We start from the raw sequence: 20971 nt of genomic DNA on the forward strand, positions 1-20971 counted from the left end.
AGTCTTGCATGCGTTATCCTGACCACTTCAAACGCATTCACTCCACTCCACACGTTTATTCGCTATCCAGTTCGATCCGAAGGAAGGGTTTCTATGTCATCTGGACTATTCCTGTGCCGTCCTTAAACCTTTTATTAGGGTTATACCGATAGCGTTTCGCCTCTGCAAGCTCATCATAAAACAACTATTTGGGTGTGCGTTCATTCGCCATTCGAAAAATATAGCCGCACTTTCTCATTTGGGCTTTCAAAATCATTGCTTTAATTGAGGTGATGCATACAGATGCAAGGATATCTGTGTTTTTTAAAAAGCGATGAAGGTAGTTTTGGTCGAATTGTTCTAACAATTTGAAATGTCTCCATGTTTCGGAAGAATACAACAGGGATGGTAAGACAATTGATTTGTAAAGAGCCACTTTTGTATTGTTATGTATATGTTGTTGGCGTCAAACGCATGACTCCAAGCTCCCAAATGCGTGTGTTTAACATGTACATCCTCGCAGCAATCTTGACTTTCATTTAGTCAAGACACCCTTGGCCCGAGGAGTAGTCTACGGTATACACATAGCTTGGCTGTTTACTCCTTCCGAGGTTACGCTCGGTTGAAAAGAAATGCAGCCCGGATCTAATCTAATCAATTCCTTAGCAATCAGAATTTGCCACATCTCGATCCTTGGTTCTTATATACATGTTATACATGTGCCTGTATTATTTCTTTACTACCCACAAGGGGCTACACACAGAGGGGACAAACGGATTAGTCGATTATATCGACCCCAGTGCGTAACTGGTACTTATTTAATCGACCCCGAAAGGATGAAAGGCAAAGTGGACCTCGGCGGAATATGAACTCAGAACGTAGCGGCAGACGAAATACCACTAAGCATTTCGCCCGGCGTGCTAACGTTTCTGCCAGCTCGCCGCCGTATACAAACACGTCTACATGCATATATCTATATATGTCTAAATACATATCTATATACATATATGCATGTACACTGTGTATATATGTTTGTAACCTCGTGTATATCGTTGTCGATTTTTTCTTCCTCCGTCTTCCTTTCTTTGGACTATCCTATATTTCCGACGAAGAGCTCTGTTCGAAATGTCAAATTCTCTTTCTTTCCTTCCCTGAGCGTCCAGTAACACAGTATCTGTATCACGTCCTCGCGTTGTTGTTTTTTTTTCTGTCATTTTTCTTGTTTGAACTCACCATATATACATATATATATATATATATATATATATATATACATATATATATACATGCACATATATGTATATATGTATATATATATATATGAATATACGTACATACATATATCTACATACTCTCTCTCTCTCACACACACACACACACACACACACACACAAACACACACACACACACACATATATATATATAGACAGATAGATAGATAGATAGATAGATAGATAGATAGATAGATAGATAGATAGATAGCTACACATACGTACACACAGATATGTGTACATAAATATAAATGTGTGTGTATACATAACTACTGTCATTTCTTTTGTCTTATCTATGTTCCCCGCAGGTACATACTAATATATAATATCGGTATCTTGAAAAGAACAAATATAGTAGATCTCATTCATCAAATGTGTAATTTTATTTGTTTTAGATGTGCTTCCACATGGTGCAGCTGGATACATTTATAACAAATATCTACGTATAGGATATAATTAAACTTAGAAGTTGTCAGGGATAAACGACGATGATAGTTTTTGCATTTATCTTCTTTCTCATTTCTGGTAAGTGGCTACAATATAGCATAGTTATATTAAGGGATGCATGAATGTTACTACACTATACTTTGTATCCCACCTAATTTTTTATATGTTATAAACTGTCTCTCTCTGACTACCCGTATACTTGTTTTTTTCATCTGTTTATCTATTGAATTACCACTAGAAATAATCAACTGTTTTAAGTCTATTTGTCGCTATATCACTGCGTTGTTTATACAAGTGTCCATTGGTAATACCACCTCCTAATCTACTTGGGTTTCTTCTGTATCTGAGCTTATTGCTTTATCGAGCTCACTAGATACAATACTCTATTCATCCCTTCAAAGCCCTTATCTTCTTCGACAAATGAGTGCGGTTGTTTATTCCAGATGTGCAACTGGCTTCAGGCTTTTGCTAAATTTCGTCTTGTAACCAACCAGTATGATGCTACCGATTCTTTGATTCGTTGTGGAGGTATTGCACATATAAAACCAATGCAATACTGCAGCCCATGTCTAAATGGGACACGTTTCTTTCTCGTGACAATGGTGGTTCTAGGATTGAAATAGGAATGAATTTAAACATATATGACATTTCATATTAGAATAGTAGGTATAACTACAACGCTAGAATTTCGAGAAAGGCTAGTCGAAAGTACTTGGAATTAAACTCATTATCTCTTACTTATTTCCACTACGTTCTTAGCTTCTAATATATGCCCTAACATAGATGCATTACAGCCTCCTTGAAAACCAGTCGTTCGACTTGTGTATTATCTTCAAGAAGCGCCTATTTAGTAGAATGTCTTCTCAACGTTCCTCGGCTTTTCTTCATTTTCCGTCTCATTCCACTTGAATTTTATTCTGTTCTTCTAGAGACATTTAAAAAAAATTATATACTACATTTTGCTTTCTATTTCCCTTTCCATTTTCATCTATCTTTCTGGTATTACACATTCTAATACAATCTTTAACTACCTAGGGCATTATTTCACATTCATGTTTATGACTTTTAAACAAAATGGTTTCAGAAATAATTTGGACGACATTATGCTCAATACGTGGTAAAGAGAGAGAAAATAACGAATTAGAGGGAAGGATGCAATAAACAATGAGATAATGTGATGAAGGAAAAAGAATAGACACATGACAAATGGAAAAAATTATGTCAAGTGACAGTCTGCACAACTGTGTTTTGTAAGCTGATACAGAGTATATACATAGATGTATAAATAGTTTAATAAATGGATATACTGATACAGAGACGGAGTGGAGATTTAGATACGTAACTGAAAACATTAGTAGGTAAGAGGAACGCTAGTTACCTAGAAAGAGAAGTAGTGATAGATGGTTACTGATATCTCACACACTGCTAAAGAGTTAATGGGCTTTATTACAAATAGCTGGAATCAGTGAATTAAACAATTCATATATTCGTACACATACAATTTCACGAAACGCAAACGCACACGTCTGATAAAAACCAGTTTACATTACCACAGACGAGGTAGAAGGGAAAAGAAAAATAATGGATTTGATGTAAGTTGTCTCTCTTGTCTGATTTACTTTCAATTGTTGTACACCAGGGTCATTGAAAATATATATTCTCTCACGCCTAATATACAACCTCCACAAGAACTACGAACCCACAACCTGTACGTTTGATTTTGTTTATGTGTATATACAAATATATATACATACATATATATATATATATATATATATATATATATATATATATATATATATATATATATATATATATATATATATATATATATATATATGTATATCATATATATATCATATATATATATCATATATATATATATATATACTTGATTATTATATTAGTTTTCGTTTGTACATAAATTTTAATATAAACGTCCATGTATTTGTTATATAGAAACATATCTGTACTTATCCAATGAATCATATATGTACACGCACACACTCACACGTACACATACATATACATACATCTGTACATGTAACCCTATACACATACACACCAAGAAGCAAACTCACTATGCAACACAAAGAACGTTCCATGTGTATTGTTAGCATAAAATGAGAAGACAAATATATTTAGAAATTATTACATATTTTTCAGACGCGTCTTTTTATTGATAAATATTTTGATAAGATCAAGGAAAAATTAAAACGATTTTGTTCAGGACAAATTTTATAATTTTTATTCATCTGAAGAAAATTGTTTCTGTTTGATATTATGGAATTATTCGTCAATAAATAGCGTGACTGAAACGTGTCTCAGACTATATATAAAAAGGGGATAGTTTGATAAATTTATAATAGGAAACAGATCGGTGATTATAGATAGAGAGTGTATGATTTGTCGAATTTGATGCGGAGTGAGGTTTAAAGCATTAAACAACGCATTTTTGTACGGTTACACACATACACGTAAACAATCACAAAACGTACACACATGGACAAACTGATTGCAGAGTGAAGGTTTAAGATATAAATACATTTTGTTGTGTTTCTCTCTAAGAGAATGCTTCACATATATATATATATACACACACATGGACTTACGTGATACAAAGTGTGAGATAAAGACTGAAATAACACTTTTTCTTGTTCCTTAAACCCCAGAAATGTATCACCACACCAGCATTTCCTTAAATGTGTTTATGCCGAGAAAAATATCGTAAAACATCATTAGATGCCCTAGCGGCAAAGAGACGACGAAGGTACCGGATAGTGAGTGGTGTGCTAGAAACAATACCTAAATCTTCTTGAAATCATATACCATTTCATTTAAAAATTAATTTGAAATATAAATAAATAGAAAGAAATTACAGATTTGAACTGCTGCAATTTTAAAACTATGATCGAAAATAAAATTTCTGAAACTGCCAAAAATTTTAGAATTTAATTTATCAGAAAATGTTTTTAAATTCTCTATTTTTTTTTCATTTTCCTGTTTGGAAATAGAGGAATTGGGGATGTTAATGGTGATCACCGATTTGGTATTTTTTCCTCTTTAGCCTCCAAGGGCTCTCCCATTCTTTAAAGTGTTTAATGCAAAGAAAAAAAAAGAAAAGAAAGGTGACATTTGGAGAAGTTTTTGAAAAGTCTTCATATATTTTCAATTTGTTTATTTTTTCTACCAAAGGGGAGTTCCCCATTATTTTTAAGTGCGTAGTGCAAAAGAAAAAAAGAAAGAAAAAAGGATGAAATGAGTACGGAAGCCTCGGGGCATTCATAAATTTTCAATTCTTTTATTCTCCTAAAATGTCTATCGTATTATTTGCAAGGGTATAATGAAAAACATTTTGAAAAATCCCCGTAATAATTCATCTTATACGTGTGTGTTATTCTAAAACTCTGTCAAGGCATTCTATTATAAATATCACCCTGCAACGGCGGGATCAAGTTTATATATACATACATACACATGTACATTGAAGTAGGCCGTAATTTCATAGGAGATTTTATAACGCTCCCATTCGTTTATTCTCTACAATGTTCATCATTACATCGCAACAAGATGTCCCAATAACTATAACGTAACCTTTATTAATACCATATTGGTTAGAGTGCATCAACTTTGAATGTTTGAACCAATCAGAATTGAAATTTCATTTTTGTTGCTATGAGGATTGATGGCAATTTTAATGGATTCAGCTTTAATGGGAGAGGGGACCAGTCGATTAGATCGACCACAGTACGCAAGTCTACTTAATTTATCGACCTCGAAAGGATGAAAGGTAAAGTCGACCTCGCCGAAAGTGATAACTTCTATTCAGTAAATTAGTTCGGAAATCACGACCAGCAGACTTTATAGATCTTCGATATGTGAACGTTTTGCAACTTTCTACGTCTATAGACAACTATTGTTCCTGAAAGTTGTTTGTTATAACTTCTACAGACTGCTCGAAGCTTACTGACTTCCTATATCTTAATCCTTTGACCTTACCTTTACATATTACTATATATAGAGAGATTAGAGACATATATTCTCTGTATAGAATGCACTCACATGCACTTATACAGGCACTGATATTATGTAGGTACCTAAGAGTGCCGTTACGGTTCCCGTTATGATGTGGATTCAGCCTAGAATTAAATATTATATATTATGTTGATAGAAAACAAATACTGAATATTTTCAAAATGACATTAAGTAATTGGTAATACATTTCTTAATTGTAGGCGTCGCCACAAAAGAGGATTGCAATGCACTGGCACAAAAGATTTGTCCTCATAGTTTTGACGTTTTCAGCGGAAAGTCATGGGACCAACGCTTCTGCAGGTATATAATATCTTACTGCTACTATTAATATAATTAATATTTTAAAGATTATTCACATCCACACACGCACGCACAGGCACCCCCACACACACACTCGCACACAGACAGACATGCAATGCATATTGTTATATATATATATATATATATATATATATATATATAGTTTTAGGGAAAAGAACCAAGGTTCATGAACTCATCGATGAAAATCCACTGTCACATATAGAAAAATTAATAATTAAAAGCACAATAAATAAGTATAATATAATACAAATTAAATATCATAAGATAAAATAATAAAATGACTACACGTGTTTCATAACCAATTTATAATAGAAAGAAAATTTAAATCGATTAAAACTATGGAAAATCAATTCTATTCAAAAATATAGCTAATCTTCAGGTCAAGATACAACAATAATAATAATAAATGATATATATATATATATATATATATATATATATATATATATATATTACGGAAGGAAATTCATGTAAGATGGGTGGAGTGATAGAGCAAAAGACGGTGAATTTATTAAATGGTTTAAGGAAGTGTGATTTTGTGCCCAAACAATCATCTATACACACAAAATTATTGGCGGAGTTGGGAGACATTATCTTTCCCATGCCTTCCGCAATCTTTCGACCGCATCGAGGATGTAGCAATTTTGGGCAATTTTTAGATGTCTGAAATGGCTTTGTACACATGATAACATTACTTGAAATGTCCTTCTTTTCTTTAGTGTGTTGTCAAATAAGCGTGTATATACGTGTGCGTGTGTATACTGAGTTACTGTTTCGTTTCAGATGCATCGATTTTTGTTTACATTTTCGCCCTCTAATGGGTTTAGCGTATTATCTACGTATGTTTTATTTCGGAATGGGCCTGTGCAGTAGAATAGTTTATAAATTGTTTCTCATGCTATGCATGCATATTGTGACATCTGCGTATATTATAGTAGAGGCTATTTTAGTGTTTTGAAGATAAACATTCTAGAATCTGAGGAGGTACATCACACTTATAGTTTTTCGGTCATCTATTGGAAATTTCTTATACACTCACTAGGATCTTAAATTTGCATGTCATAGCACAGCTGAAAGAATAAAAGATTGTCAAAAAGCTGGCCGACATAAAATATGCGTCCGGAGAATTAGTGAGAATTACCCACTAGATTTTGAATGCTTTTGGTAATTTAATTGTATACAACGGTACAGTGGAAGCAAATGTCAGCGATAGAACGAAATATACACTTATACCACTCAGTCATCAAACAAAAATCGATTTTAACTGAGCAAATATTATTTTATCATCCCGAATGAAATTGCACCGGCTTTGCCAAAATTTTCTTAGCCATGGGGAGAAAAAAATAAAGTTACAAATGAATGAGAATGAGAAAGTAGCCGATAAACAGATGCAAACAAACTTGAATTCAAAACAAGCGCGATAATCTCCAGTGACAACGACGCCTAACGGTTGATATTGCAAGTACAGTGCAATAAGAGCTCCGGAAGACTGATAAATAAGAAAACACAGCTGATTGCATGATTTCATTCAGTAAACTACACTACTTCATGGTGTGTATCTTAACATTTACTATACGTATTTTAATATGATTTTATATGTTTTCATTCTTATTCATTATACAGTAACATAATTTTATTTGCTTTTAACGGTTTTCTAGGGATTTTCTGATTCCAATATCTTTGGCGAACAGACTTAAAGTCAAGTAAAATGACTTAACTTGTTATTTCTTTCTCATATATTATTTTTAAAAAACCGACGTATAATTGAGAAAGACTTAAATCGGAACGACTGAAGCCGAGATATACTTATAGTTGGTTCTAAAGCTATTTTCTGATAACAATTTACTTTCAGCAAACAAAAGTTATTCTTTTCATGTTTTCATGGTAAAAACGACCGCTGTATGAAATATTTCTCAATCCTGAGTTATCTCTTATGCGAGGTAGGTTTATTTTTTTCTTATTTTTCTAATCTTAATGTCAGAACATCTGTTCATAACGTAAATAAAATGTATCTAACTTTGGTAATTTGATTTGTATGGCCCCTAGGGATTCGGGTTCGTATTGAGTTGAAATAAATCGATAGCTGGCTTTTCGAGACCAATAAATTTGTGGAAGATTGGCTGGCAGTCAAGTCGCTATACAAGACGGTTTTGATGGTGTAAGTCTTTCATTTCTTCATGAATTTAATGGCTCTACATGGTAAATGCATGCAAGAACTCTAGTAGGGACGGTGAAAATCCTACTGGATACACATTAAAGCTAACACTCAAGGAAGCGACACTATAGGTGTAGCAATTTGAAAGCCTTTGCTGCAGGTTTTCTGGCTACACTACTACCAATATATATATATATATATATATATATATATATATATATATATATATATATATATATATATATATATATATATATGTATGTATGTATATAAAAGAAATTGGCTGCTAAACAAATCCCTTACCTGCCTCACTCCCCGCACCTCACTTCTGATTATAACTTGTCTCTAGGCTTAGTGAATCATGTACATAGATTAGTAGATAAAAGCCCAAAAGAGGTCGAAACTGATCGCGCTTCGTTCTTATCAAGACCAAAAGAAATTTTCACCAATGGAATTAAAAACATCGATGAGTAGATGGAAGGGGGTCATCGATAAAGACAGGAATTCTATAGAGGATAACATTTTAATAAGCAGTAATATTAGATCACTTTCTTTACCACGAGTGTGTTTGCATAGACCCATACAGGCCCTTGCACATATATTGTACATTTCCTTTCAGATCGGAATGAAGAAAGGTAATCCGCTTGGACAACCGCAGAGAAGAAGCTTGGTAATGTATATCTTCTTTGTAATGCTGATAGAGCTGGTGAAATCATAAATATGTGCGAGTGTGTGTAGTGTGCAAGAAATAAGATGAGCCATATGATCTTCATAGGCACAGAACACTGGTATACGTAACTCATCGTGTATGTATAATGGCTGCTTGTTTCTGAAGCATAACATAATTGTTGTAAAGATGATAGATATCATGATTACATAAGCGAGGATATATAAATTTCAAGTGTGCACATGGATGGGGATAAGGAGGTTATATGATTACAATCTACTGACACTAATATTATTACAATAGGTGGAAACTGTAATAAAAGTATTCAGCATAATAAATATATTGCATTAGGGAATGGTTTCTAGGATTGAAGAAATATCATTGTTTCTGAAGATGAGGTACGTCTCATGCATGAAGACTGGCATAGCATCGTATTCATGAACTGCTAGAAGAGGATTGAAGGTGTTCTGGGTGGAAGTATCGATAGTCAGAAAACTCACGGTTCAACGTATGAAAGTTAGAGAAAATAACATAACACAACTTATTTGGAAGAGAAACTCCTGTGATGAAATGTTCTCATGCACAGTGTCATAGAAGCTGTAATTGTAGTAAAACAAATGCATCAAACGTTTCTAAATGTAAGATTATATCCTGTTTGGAGAAACAGAGAAGTGTTTTACTCGAATACCATTTTATGTAGTAAAATGTTTTCTACAATATACATGAGTTGATTGAAGGTGAGAGCTGTGCGAGTGATGTACAGAGATAGTGATACCAAAGTCAGTGTTTACGACGAGTTTAGACTGCAAGTATGTATTAGGCAAGGTCCGTTGTATTCCCACTCATCTTCCACATATGGCTTTTCTGTATGGTGTCTAAGACCTTTAACCTCTAATAATTCCTACAGGCAAAATACTTAGCTTTATGGCATAGACTATACGCCATTTAATAGAAGAAATTCTATCCATAGAATCAACGCTTAGAATGAAGAACCTCTGAGTGTTATCTCAGCAAAAACTATACACTTTTGTGAGAGGAATTGAGGGAGGACTCTGATACTGCCATGGAAAGAGTCATTCAGTGTACGCAAAAAAAGAGCTGATAGTCATTCGTTAGATTACATGTAATATAATCTCCGTTGCACAAGATTTGTAATATAATCAAATGCAGAGCAACAGTGAGTATGTAATGAGCATTCCAGGAGCATTTGGAATTTTCAGGAGAGACATCTATCAATTTCAAATAAAAAAAAAAACATGAAATCCTTTCAGAGTAAGATCCTCTGATTTTAAGGCACTTGTTACAGTTAACGGTACTGAACCATTGAAAGGTGCATTGCACATATTTTGCGTATATTCAAATCTTCATGGGTAAGTCTGTGTACAGTTGCCACACTAACTCCAAGATGCATGTTTATTGTCTTTATAGACATACGACAGTCGTCACCTAAAACACATTTGGCCGTTCATCTCATTCACGCATATTTTATCCTTGATCTCTCACCGACCCTGCACTTTCCATTTTAAACTTCCTTTGCTTGTCATCTTTAGCAACTTCATCTTGACACTTCATTGTTAATTGTGCTCAAATACATCAGATTTATTACGGCCCACCTGTTGCTCAACATGTTTGCACCAATCACGACACAGTTCATTAAATCTCCATTTTTGGCTAGGCCCAGGATACCGAATAGCACGACTTCCGCTTCCACAGTGAATAGGATTTCATCTTTGTAAAATGTAAAAGCCTATTCGGTTAAAATCAGCAGCTTTAGTTTAATCAGTATCTACTTCCATACTGCTGCTATATGCACCGTCTTCATAACACTTTACCTCCCTGCTCTCCTCTCTCTGTTTTTTCCTTCTTTCCATCCTTTCATCCTATCCCTTTCTTCCTTTTTTCCACGTTTCACCAACATCCTATGAAATACCTCAGGTCTAGTACTTCTTGATACACCAAGCATTTCGGCTGTTTTAGTTATGCTAGCTCCTGCTATACGAGCGTCACCAATTTGACCTCTTTGAAAGTCCGATAGATCTGTCACTTTAATGAATTCTAATTACCTTTTTCTTATGATATCTGAATAGAAACAACAATTGTAGCAAAACATATTGAGCAACGCTAATAATAAATCAAAGATCATAAAAATAGACAAGCTGTTGACGGTTTTATAGATATTTCAAAATTATGATGCTATTATGCTACGTGTTTCCATTATCTTGTCCAAACCTTATATGTATGTATGAATGTTAAAAAGAACCGCTTCAATTATTGCTTTTGCATTATATTTAATATTGAATTTTCAGAACCGTTGTAAAAATCAAGGGAAAGTTTCTGATGGAAACAAGGTACGTGATATTATAAAACAATTGTTACTATTGTGTATTGTTCCAGAAATATCAATGACGGTACTTATATTTCACTAGAATACTGACCTAACATTAATGCATGTACTCACTCATCTGCATATTTTTTACCCTCCCCATATATATATATATATATATATATATATATATATATATATATATATATATATATATATGTATATGTATATAGGGTGCCTCCCCCTTCGGTCATGAACGATTATGTGATTGTACACAGAAAGTTACCCTCCGAGGCACATGTCCGGGCAAGTGTGTTTATAGAAGACCAGCAGTCGCTCCTGCATACCAGCCTCCACACCACCAATGGCTATACCACTAGATTATAAGACTATCATGCATACGCACGTATATAATTAGACACCCGCGTACACAAGGGAAACCAAAGACCGATACAGCTTGGCACCAGTGACGTCGCAGCTCTTTTCTACAGCTGAGTGAACGGGAGCAACGTGAAATAAAATGCCTTGCTCAACAATACAACACGCAGACCAGTTCAGGAATCGAACTCACAACCTCTCCATTATAAGCTCGACGCTCTAACCACGGAACCATGAGCCTTTACAAATATATATATATATATATATATATATATATATATATATATATATATATATATATATATATATATATATATATATATATATATATATATATATATATATATATATATATATATATATATATATATATATATATATATATATATATATATATATATATATATATATATATATATATGTATATATATATATGTGTGTGTGTGTGTGTGTTTCTGTGTGTGTGTGTGTATTCACTTGTGTACGCCCGCGTTTATGTAAGTGCATGTATGTCCGTATGTATAATAGTCTTATAGTCTAGCAGCATAACCATGATTGTTAATGAACAAGATCTAAGACTAATGCATTATGCATTGGTTCTCCGCATGGTATGGTATGCACTGATGGAATAAGAAATAAGATAATCAACTCTATAACAACACTAGTGACAGTGATGATGTTGAAGTATAAGTTTTGGTTTTGAAAGTATTTCAATCAACATTAATTTTTCCTGATTTGCGGGTTTGATTTTATTGAAATAATTTTAAGTTAACAATGTATAAAATATTAAAATATTGGTATACGTGTTTAACTAGATGAATTACAACCGTTATATATATGTATTTTTTTTTAGGTGATGCCCGAAACACTATCCCTTGCTCCATTTCTCGTTATATTAATAATACTCATTTAAATAAATATTGTACTACAACAGTAATATTTTGCAGTTTCATATTCTTTTTGTTCACTGGTTTCTCAGTTTTTGAAGCTAATCATTTAAATCTAATCCGATTGTTTTTTAAATTGGTTCATCTACTGGTTTTCTTAATCCCTTCTACTAAAGGCACAAGGCCTGATATTTTCAAGGAAGGGACTAGTCGATTACATCAACCCCAGTGTTTCACTGGTACTTAATTTATTGACTTCGAAAGGATGGAAGGGAAAGTCGGTCCCCGGCGGATTTGAACTAAGAACGTAGTGACACGTGAACTACTGCTTGTTAACGATTCAGCCAGCTCGCCACCTTCAACTGGTTTTCATAATACAACGTACAGTTTAACTCTAGGTTCATATAAAAGCGTGAGCTGGCAGAAGATTTTGCTCAACTGGTAAACTATTTTGTGGCATTTCGTCTGTCTTTACATTCTGAGTTCAAATTCCGTCAAAACTGATTAAGCCTGTCATTGTTTCAGGGTCGATGAAATAAATATCACTTGTGCACTAGAAGTTGCCAGGGATAAACGATATATGTATATATATATATATATATATATATATATATGTGTGTGTGTGTGTGTGTATTCACTTGTGTACGCCCGCGTTTATGTAAGTGCATGTATGTGCGTATGTATAATAGTCTTATAGTCTAGCAGCATAACCATGATTGTTAATGAACAAGATCTAAGACTAATGCATTATGCATTGGTTCTCCGCATGGTATGGTATGCACTGATAGAATAAGAAATAAGATAATCAACTCTATAACAACACTAGTGACAGTGATGAAATACCTGGCCTTTTGTCAAAATTTGAAACCACTAATAGATTCATGTTTTAGTACGCCGGACAAAATACTTGTTAATTTAGCATCTGCCTCATTAGAAACGTAAGTAAAATATAATTTATTTCACAGAAATCAATTCACATGTTTTAATTACTTGTTCGTCCGAAGGTGATGGGCTGGCAATGATTGTTAGCATACCAGGAATAAAATTCGCGGCATTTCGTCCGTCGTTGCATTCAGAATTAAAACTTCGCCGAGGTCGACCTTGTATTTAATTTTTTCATGGTCGATAAAATAAGTACCATTTGAGTAGTGTAGTCAATGTGATCGGTTTAACCTCTCCCCCGAAGTTGCGGACCTTGTGCCAACATTTCAAACCAATATTTATAAAATTAACAGCGCAAACTAGAAACAATCGCGTAAAACCCATAATTTGTAAACATTAAAGAACTTTATAACACATATTTCCATAAAACATCTGCATAGTAACAAAGCAACGGTTTCTGGCAAGACAATAAGTACCAGTTGAGCACTGAGGTTGACATAAACGACTTAACCCGTCAGCCGAAATTGCTGGCCTTGGACCAAATGTTGAAACAAATGATTTGTTCATCTCGATAATTTTTAAATAGTAGTTTACATGAGACAATGCAAACTCGTTCGATATATTTATAAATATTGTTAAGATTTAAAATTCCGATGAAGGTATGGTACAATATTCTAAAAGGTTACATTTTAAAATAAAAATCTACAACCAAGATTCAGTTATCTTTTATATTTTTTTACTATGCACACAGTCGTGCATTTATACGCTCATATAAGCATACATGCATCACAAATGTACGTGTATACATAAATACATATATGTCTTCATGTGTTTGTATAAATACATAGTGTTATTTATGTGTATATATAAATGTATAGACTGAGACATGAAAGGTATTAATACTCATACACACACACACACACACACACACACACACACACACACACACACACAGTGAAACTGCCAACGTCTACGTTAAACTGAAGTTGGGACATAAGATCAAGCTAGAGGGGCATTGATTCTTTTAACATGTCTGCTTATTGAACGGTCAGCAGATTATTGTGCAGAAATACTGTAGCACTAAATATAAACTTTTTGAAATGTAAGAACATTTTTTATAAATAAAAACTGAAGAGTCAAGTGGGTAACATAATTCTATAAATTAAAAATATCTTGAACAGAGAAAAATATTTCTGAAAACAACTTTAGAAAATCGGTTACATATCCTCCTGTAGACGAATAAAGTGGCCAGTAGATGCTAGAGTAAACTCAATAGAATTTGTTTTTAATGAAAATAATATTTTTTTATAAATAAATTATCCATAAATCTATAGAAGTACTTCACTCTACACCCAGATGAGAATTTCCTTACATTCAACGCAACGAAATATATAAGGAAGTAATTAACTTCGCTATAAGTGGAAAACTTGAATTGAGTTTTGGAATTCTGCCAAAATAATATGAAACAAATCCATTTTCGTGATAGCAGAGGCTTTTAAATGTTTGAAAGATCTAGCTATATTTCCACCCGCTGAAACGACTTTAAGACTTATCAAACTACAGATTAACAAAACTAACACGGAAGCAAACATCAAAGGTGAAGAGACAACGAAAATTGGAAAACAGCAGGATGAAAATGAAAGGATTGGAGGTGAAGAGTCTAAAAGATTTTCGTGAGATAAGCGATGAACAAGTAGTAAAGAAAAATGAAGAACTGCAACATCTTAAGAAGCATCCGTTTTGCTTTTGGAATGGGATATTTTCCGTGGTTCATTGTGTAATTGTCCATGCGCTAACGTTAAGTAAACATTTAATGTTTGTAGTTCATCAAGTATTAACACCTTCTCAGTACCCTGCTGTATTTTGCTCCATACAACGAGAATTTAAAATAATTTGCTTCGTTTATATAGCACTTTCTTTCCTGAGAACACTTTAATGGCGAATCCGATTTCTCGCTTTTATTTCTGAGATTTATTTGGAGAAATTCACGAGTAGACATTAAAATACGTCTTTAACGTTTCAATGATATACACAGTTATAACATTAAGAGAGTGAAAGTTTTCGAAAGCAGCCCAGCCTCTAGAAAAGTATAGATATAAATTCTATTTTATAACTGTGAAACGGGGACAAATAATATAACCGAAACGAATACATTGAATTGATTAAAGCTTGTACAACCTGCTTAGGAGAGAAAATAGGGGTGGAGCCAAACCGTAAAAGAGAAAATGTAGAAAAAGAGGTTCAGTGGCAAAGAAGAATCAAGCAAGCAATGAGCAGCCTGTGAAACTCATTTGAAAGAAATAAGGTGAAATGAGGGAAAAGGAAAACTAATAGTGAGTTGAACGTAGGTATAGGGTAAAAAAAAAGGGCCGGATGTAGGCCTTGAGAGACCGAAACAAAAACCGCAGGCAGGTTAAAACGACAAATATGAAGAGGTATGGACAAAGAATCCAACAATATAAAATCAACAGATTATTCCAACACGATTAGAAAAGATTTCATCAGTAGTTGAATGGAAAGTCGAACAGCAGTGAGTAATCTGATGCTACGGAAAGTGGGAGAATTTGGCGTAAGGTCTACGATGGTGGAAGAAAGCATAATGAAGATGCTGAATGTTTCAAGGAATTAAAATCGGAGAAATATTAAGTGAAACAGAACATTATAAGAATAACTGAAACGGCAACCGACCAGATAACAAACATTCTAAATTGGATGAGCCCAGGTCCAGATGAGGCACAACGTATTGAGTGAAAATTTTTACCATCATTACACAGAAGAATAGCCGCGCAAATGGAGAAAAGGATCAAGGATGGTTTGGGAATCCCAAAGTGGATGGCGTCTAATACTGTGATTAAAGAACATAATTTCATTTATTAGAATATGTGTTTTAATTACAACATTAGAGGTTTTACCTCTTATTTCTAGCAATGTACATAAGATATAATATTAAAAAATTATAAATGAATAAATCTAAATATATAAAAATACATAAATGTAGTTGCGAGTTTGTACGTCCGTATTAAAATCAAGTACAATATTAAAATATGCGGAAGGTGAATGTATAGCGGTAATACAAATAGATAAGAAAGTTCGTATAAAATGAGCAGATACCATGCTTGACGGCCGTTTCGAGAAAATATAGGTTGGTATGGGTGTGCTTATTTCCTGAGGCTCTATTAGATCGCTAATTAGTTGTACTGTATAAGGGGATATTTAGCCCATTTATTTCTTCATTATACAGACACAAAGACACACAGACACACACATACACACGCACACACACATATATAAAGAAATGGATTTAAGTGCAGGTGATATTCAAATCTGTATACGTCCAACATATGTTACGAAGAAAACATTGGTATTATTCCAGAGGGAACAAAATGATGTAAAACAATGTGATCTTCTCACCAGGGGAAAAAAAGGGGAAACAGAGCACATCAAAACGCTATTTTAACCGAATGTGATGACTGTGTATATGATGAAGGAAACGCTGGCAAGATATTTCTTTAAAAAAATATTAATAGATTTAACGGCAAATGCAATTTAGAGAAAGATAAGGAGGACAAAGAAAGAAATAAGCTGAAAACCAGAAGTGGAGAAACGTAGCGGTTTTCTGCTAATTTCTTTCTGTCTCCTCCTTGTCTCTTTCTCTCTCTCTCTCTCTCTCTCTCTCTCTCTGTCTCTGTATCTCTCTCTCTCTCTCTCTCTCTCTCTCACTCTAAATTGAATTAGACATTAAATCTATTAACGGTTTTAAAAAAGATATTGCCAGCTTTCCCTTCATTATATATGCAGTCATCACATTCGGTTAAAATTGCTTATTGATGCGCTTTGTTCTTTGTTTTACCCTGATGAGAAAATCACATCGTTTTACTTAATTTTATTCCCTCTGGAATAATACCAATGTTTTCTTCGAAACATATGTCGGAAGTATAAAGATTTGAATAACACCTGCGTTTAGCTCCATTTATTTGTTTATCTGTTATACAAAAGCATTTGACTACACCCTCGAATTTCTACCTTTATAAGTGGGCTGTAACATCCTTGGTACTTACGTGAATTCTTTGCTACCCTGGTAACCATTTATTTATATTTTCCGTGTTATTGTAATACATTGAAGAAATACACATACCTTTATATATATATACATCTTTATATATCTTGCATTTACATTCAGGTGGGTGAGCAGAAAAGGAGCCCCAGAATACACACGTCCAACACAGCTTCCAAGAATGGCAGGGTAAAATATCGCTAGTTTGCAATATCGATTGAAAGATTTGGTGAAATTGTAGCGACGTGTATGTTTGTACAGTGTGCAGGAGAGAAGACATCATTAAGCTCAGCCATACACTCTTTGGGTGCAAAGCACACTAGTACAGAATCCTGCGAATATGAAACTGCGATGGTTTATGTGGAATAGTTGTTGAATTATAGATGCATGACATAACTGTAGTAACCAGGGCACACAACAAAATAATTTTAATTGAGTTATTTCCGAGGCAGTGAAACTAAAGTTTATACGATAGGACATAGGCGATATTAATATGATTGCAGTGAGTGGTAAGTTCAATGAAAATATTCGTAACCAACGTGATGGCTATTTGCATTACATGATGCTTAAGGAACGGGTTAAGAATGAGACATCTATCCACGTGTACAAATCTTAAACCGCTACAGAGCGCAAACAGCTAGCTTTCGGCCTGCAGTGCCCAACAATCCTTCGACTCTGTTCATTTAGTGGCATATGATCTGATCCCTTCAGTTGGCGTATCTTCCTTAACAGCTTCTTGCCGCGTTTAAACGTGCACTTAACGCGCGTGCTGCTAACACCAAAATTCCGAGTTCGATTCCAGGCCGTGACCTGAATAATAATAATAATAATAATAATAATAATAATAATAATAATAATAATAATAATAATAATAATAATAACAACAGCATCGAAAATACACTAGGAATGAGAACCCAAGCAAGTTGAGGACAGATATCCGTCAAATGTAAACAATGTAAATAATGTAAATTATAAATGTTTTAGAAGTTGTCTTTTGACATCATATTTACTGGTTATGCATGCATGTATGCATGTATAAATGTATGTATGTATGTATGCATGTGTCTATATGTGTATATGTGTATCTATATGTGTATATATGTATGCATGTATGTATGTATGCATGTATGTATCTATCTATCTAAACAAACTCGAGCGCAGACACATACATAATAACTATATTTGCATCCGCAAAATATGTATGTATGTATATATGTATGGGAGTATATATGTGTGTATGTGTGTATTTGTGTATGTGTGTGTTTGTGTATGTATGTAACATAATACATGCTTGTAATTATGTATATTTGTATGCATGTATGTATGTATGTATGTATGTATGTATTCATGTATGTGTGTATATGTATGTGTGTGTGTGAATGTATGTGTGCATATATGTATCACTCTTTGTATGCATGTATAACGTTTTAAAAGAATTGTCGGTTTTATTACATTTGTATTACGATCAATATTTTATTTTCAGCCGAGTGACGATCCTCCTTCAGGCTCCGATAATCGAAACGAGGTACGTAGTGCTCTAAAAATTACTGTAACTGCTGAGTATTTTCCCTGAAATATCAGTGATGTCTTTTATGCTACATTATAATTTCAGACCACAAATAAGTGTGGTGTAATGACTGATAATGTAAATAGTATATCTTAGAAATACACATCCCAGTAGCAGAGCTGGCTGTACTTAACAACAAACATGCAACGATGAATTACTACCGTGTTTTATCTCTGCTAATTTTGCGAACGTGATGTAAATGTATACACACACGTACATGTCTCCATAATTTGTTTCAGTTACGTTATGAGTGTGTGTGTGTGTGTGTGTGTGTGTGTGTTTCCAGGTGCGCCGATCTAAATGATTATGGTAATTAACTTAGTAGCACTCCAGGTTGTACTTGGTGAGCAAGGTATACTGAACGAATAGCAATGTTATTCTATATCAACCAGTCAGCAAAACAATCAATGTAACATTAACTAGATAATTTATATTTAGCGCACACTAAATCCATTGCATATAAGAACAAAGGATTCACCGTTTAATGTTGAACTCTCACTTCTTAGAAGTGCATGCTTACGTGTCCATCTAATGCAATAACAGATTGATGTGCGAATAACTAACCAAACTAAAGAAACATACGTAGGATAACACAAACAACACCCCTATTCATATTCCTCTCGTATGAGTGTACACACGATTTCACAAGCTAACATAAACACATACATATATACATATAAGCGACTGCACTACTGTACCACATTTATAGTGTTTAAAATGAGAATTATTTTACATACTCGCATATCTATTCATATACACTTTGATAAAAGACAAATGCACGTACATACATGTATCTAGATATTTTACACTACTGTATATATACATATGTCTGTGTGTATGTGTGTATGAAAGAGAGAGTAAGAGTGTATGTGTGTGTGTGTGTGTGTGTGTGTACATGTATGTAGATATAAGTGGCAGGCTTACATTATTTTACTATGAACATTATTGGTAATAAACTAAAGGTAATAAATATTCAATACGTGCACTTCCAATTTCGTCACATTATCTGCTGTATACTAACACAACACCATATTAGATAAATATCCCTGTCTAACACTATTTCTAAGTTATACCAATAATCTTGATGTATGTAGATTAATGAAGCTATTTCACTCATCATTACGTTATAAGATTTATTGATTTGATTTTATTGACGTAATTTTACGTTAAACAATATAAAATAATATTAAACTCTTATTTGTATACATATTTAACTAAATGCTTTAAAATTGTTTTGTTTTTATAGATGATGTCCCAAACATTATACTTTGCCACATTTCTCATTATATTACTATAACGTCTTTAAAAAAAGACTTGTGGTGCAACGCATATGCTATTTTACAGTCGTTATTGATTTGCTGTTTTCTTGACTGAAATATAATAAAACACTGAAATAAAATCTGTTTGCTTTACTTTCAATTTATAATTGAATCCTATACTGATTTTCCTACGTACAAATTGATATTATATTTATATATTCGATTATAAATTTCAACAATATACACTGACGTCATTTTCAAATAACAAACAAGGTATTGTATTTGAGGATTATGATTGTTGTTAATACTTTATGTTACAACTCCATTAAGAATGATGGTTTTGAATATTAATACAATGCTAGCATTTTTAGAGGAGGCCTTTATGTCGATTATAGTGGTTCCATTGTCAAACTGGCACTAATTTTAATAATCCCCGAAGGGATAAAAAGCAAAGTCAACCACTGTGGTGTCGGTGTTAAGTACTTAAATAACAAGAAGAAAGGCCGTTAATTATCCTATTCGACTCGCAAATGATTCTGCCAGCTCATGCTTTCGTCGCAAAATAATTATTACATGTATTAGAATCCAAAAATAGATAGTTATATTAATAACTGCGATTTCTATTACATAAGATAAATCTTTCCTAGATATTAATGGAGATTCATAAATCAACCCCTCGCTGGGATATGAGTCGACTTGAAGGCTTAGATGTTGCTTACAAGGGTAAAAGCGATGTTTCCTTCATC

The 20971-nt window shown here is 33.5% G+C and overlaps 1 protein-coding gene across 2 annotated transcripts; it reads left to right on the forward strand.

Annotated features, from left to right (window-relative positions):
• The first annotated feature begins 1635 nt into the window (after positions 1-1635).
• On the forward strand, positions 1636-20365 carry LOC128249820 (uncharacterized). Of its 2 annotated transcripts, XM_052974361.2 has the most exons (8): positions 1640-1775; positions 5933-6032; positions 7906-7993; positions 8828-8878; positions 11182-11223; positions 17526-17588; positions 18883-18924; positions 20213-20365. In XM_052974361.2, the coding sequence occupies exons 1-8, from the start codon at positions 1739-1741 to the stop codon at positions 20261-20263; spliced, it is 474 nt and encodes a 157-aa protein (XP_052830321.1). In that variant the 5' UTR covers positions 1640-1738; the 3' UTR covers positions 20264-20365. The 2 variants fall into 2 exon arrangements, with proteins under 2 accessions (XP_052830322.1, XP_052830321.1); XM_052974362.2 differs by lacking the exon at positions 8828-8878 and having other exon boundaries at positions 1636-1775.
• The last annotated feature ends 606 nt before the right edge of the window (positions 20366-20971 follow it).

This window comes from Octopus bimaculoides, chromosome 18, assembly GCF_046866305.1.
Source record: "Octopus bimaculoides isolate indiv1 chromosome 18, ASM4686630v1, whole genome shotgun sequence".
NCBI lineage: Eukaryota > Metazoa > Mollusca > Cephalopoda > Octopoda > Octopodidae > Octopus > Octopus bimaculoides.

What these genes read in the sequence shown, in the direction of transcription:
- LOC128249820 (XM_052974361.2), top strand. Translation starts at nt 1,739, where the DNA reads ATGATAGTTTTTGCATTTATCTTCTTTCTCATTTCTG. An exon ending in CAGCTTCCAAGAATGGCAGG is followed by an intron (nt 17,589 to 18,882) that starts GTAAAATATCGC and finishes TTTTATTTTCAG; the next exon opens with CCGAGTGACGATCCTCCTTC. An exon ending in GCTCCGATAATCGAAACGAG is followed by an intron (nt 18,925 to 20,212) that starts GTACGTAGTGCT and finishes TTGTTTTTATAG; the next exon opens with ATGATGTCCCAAACATTATA.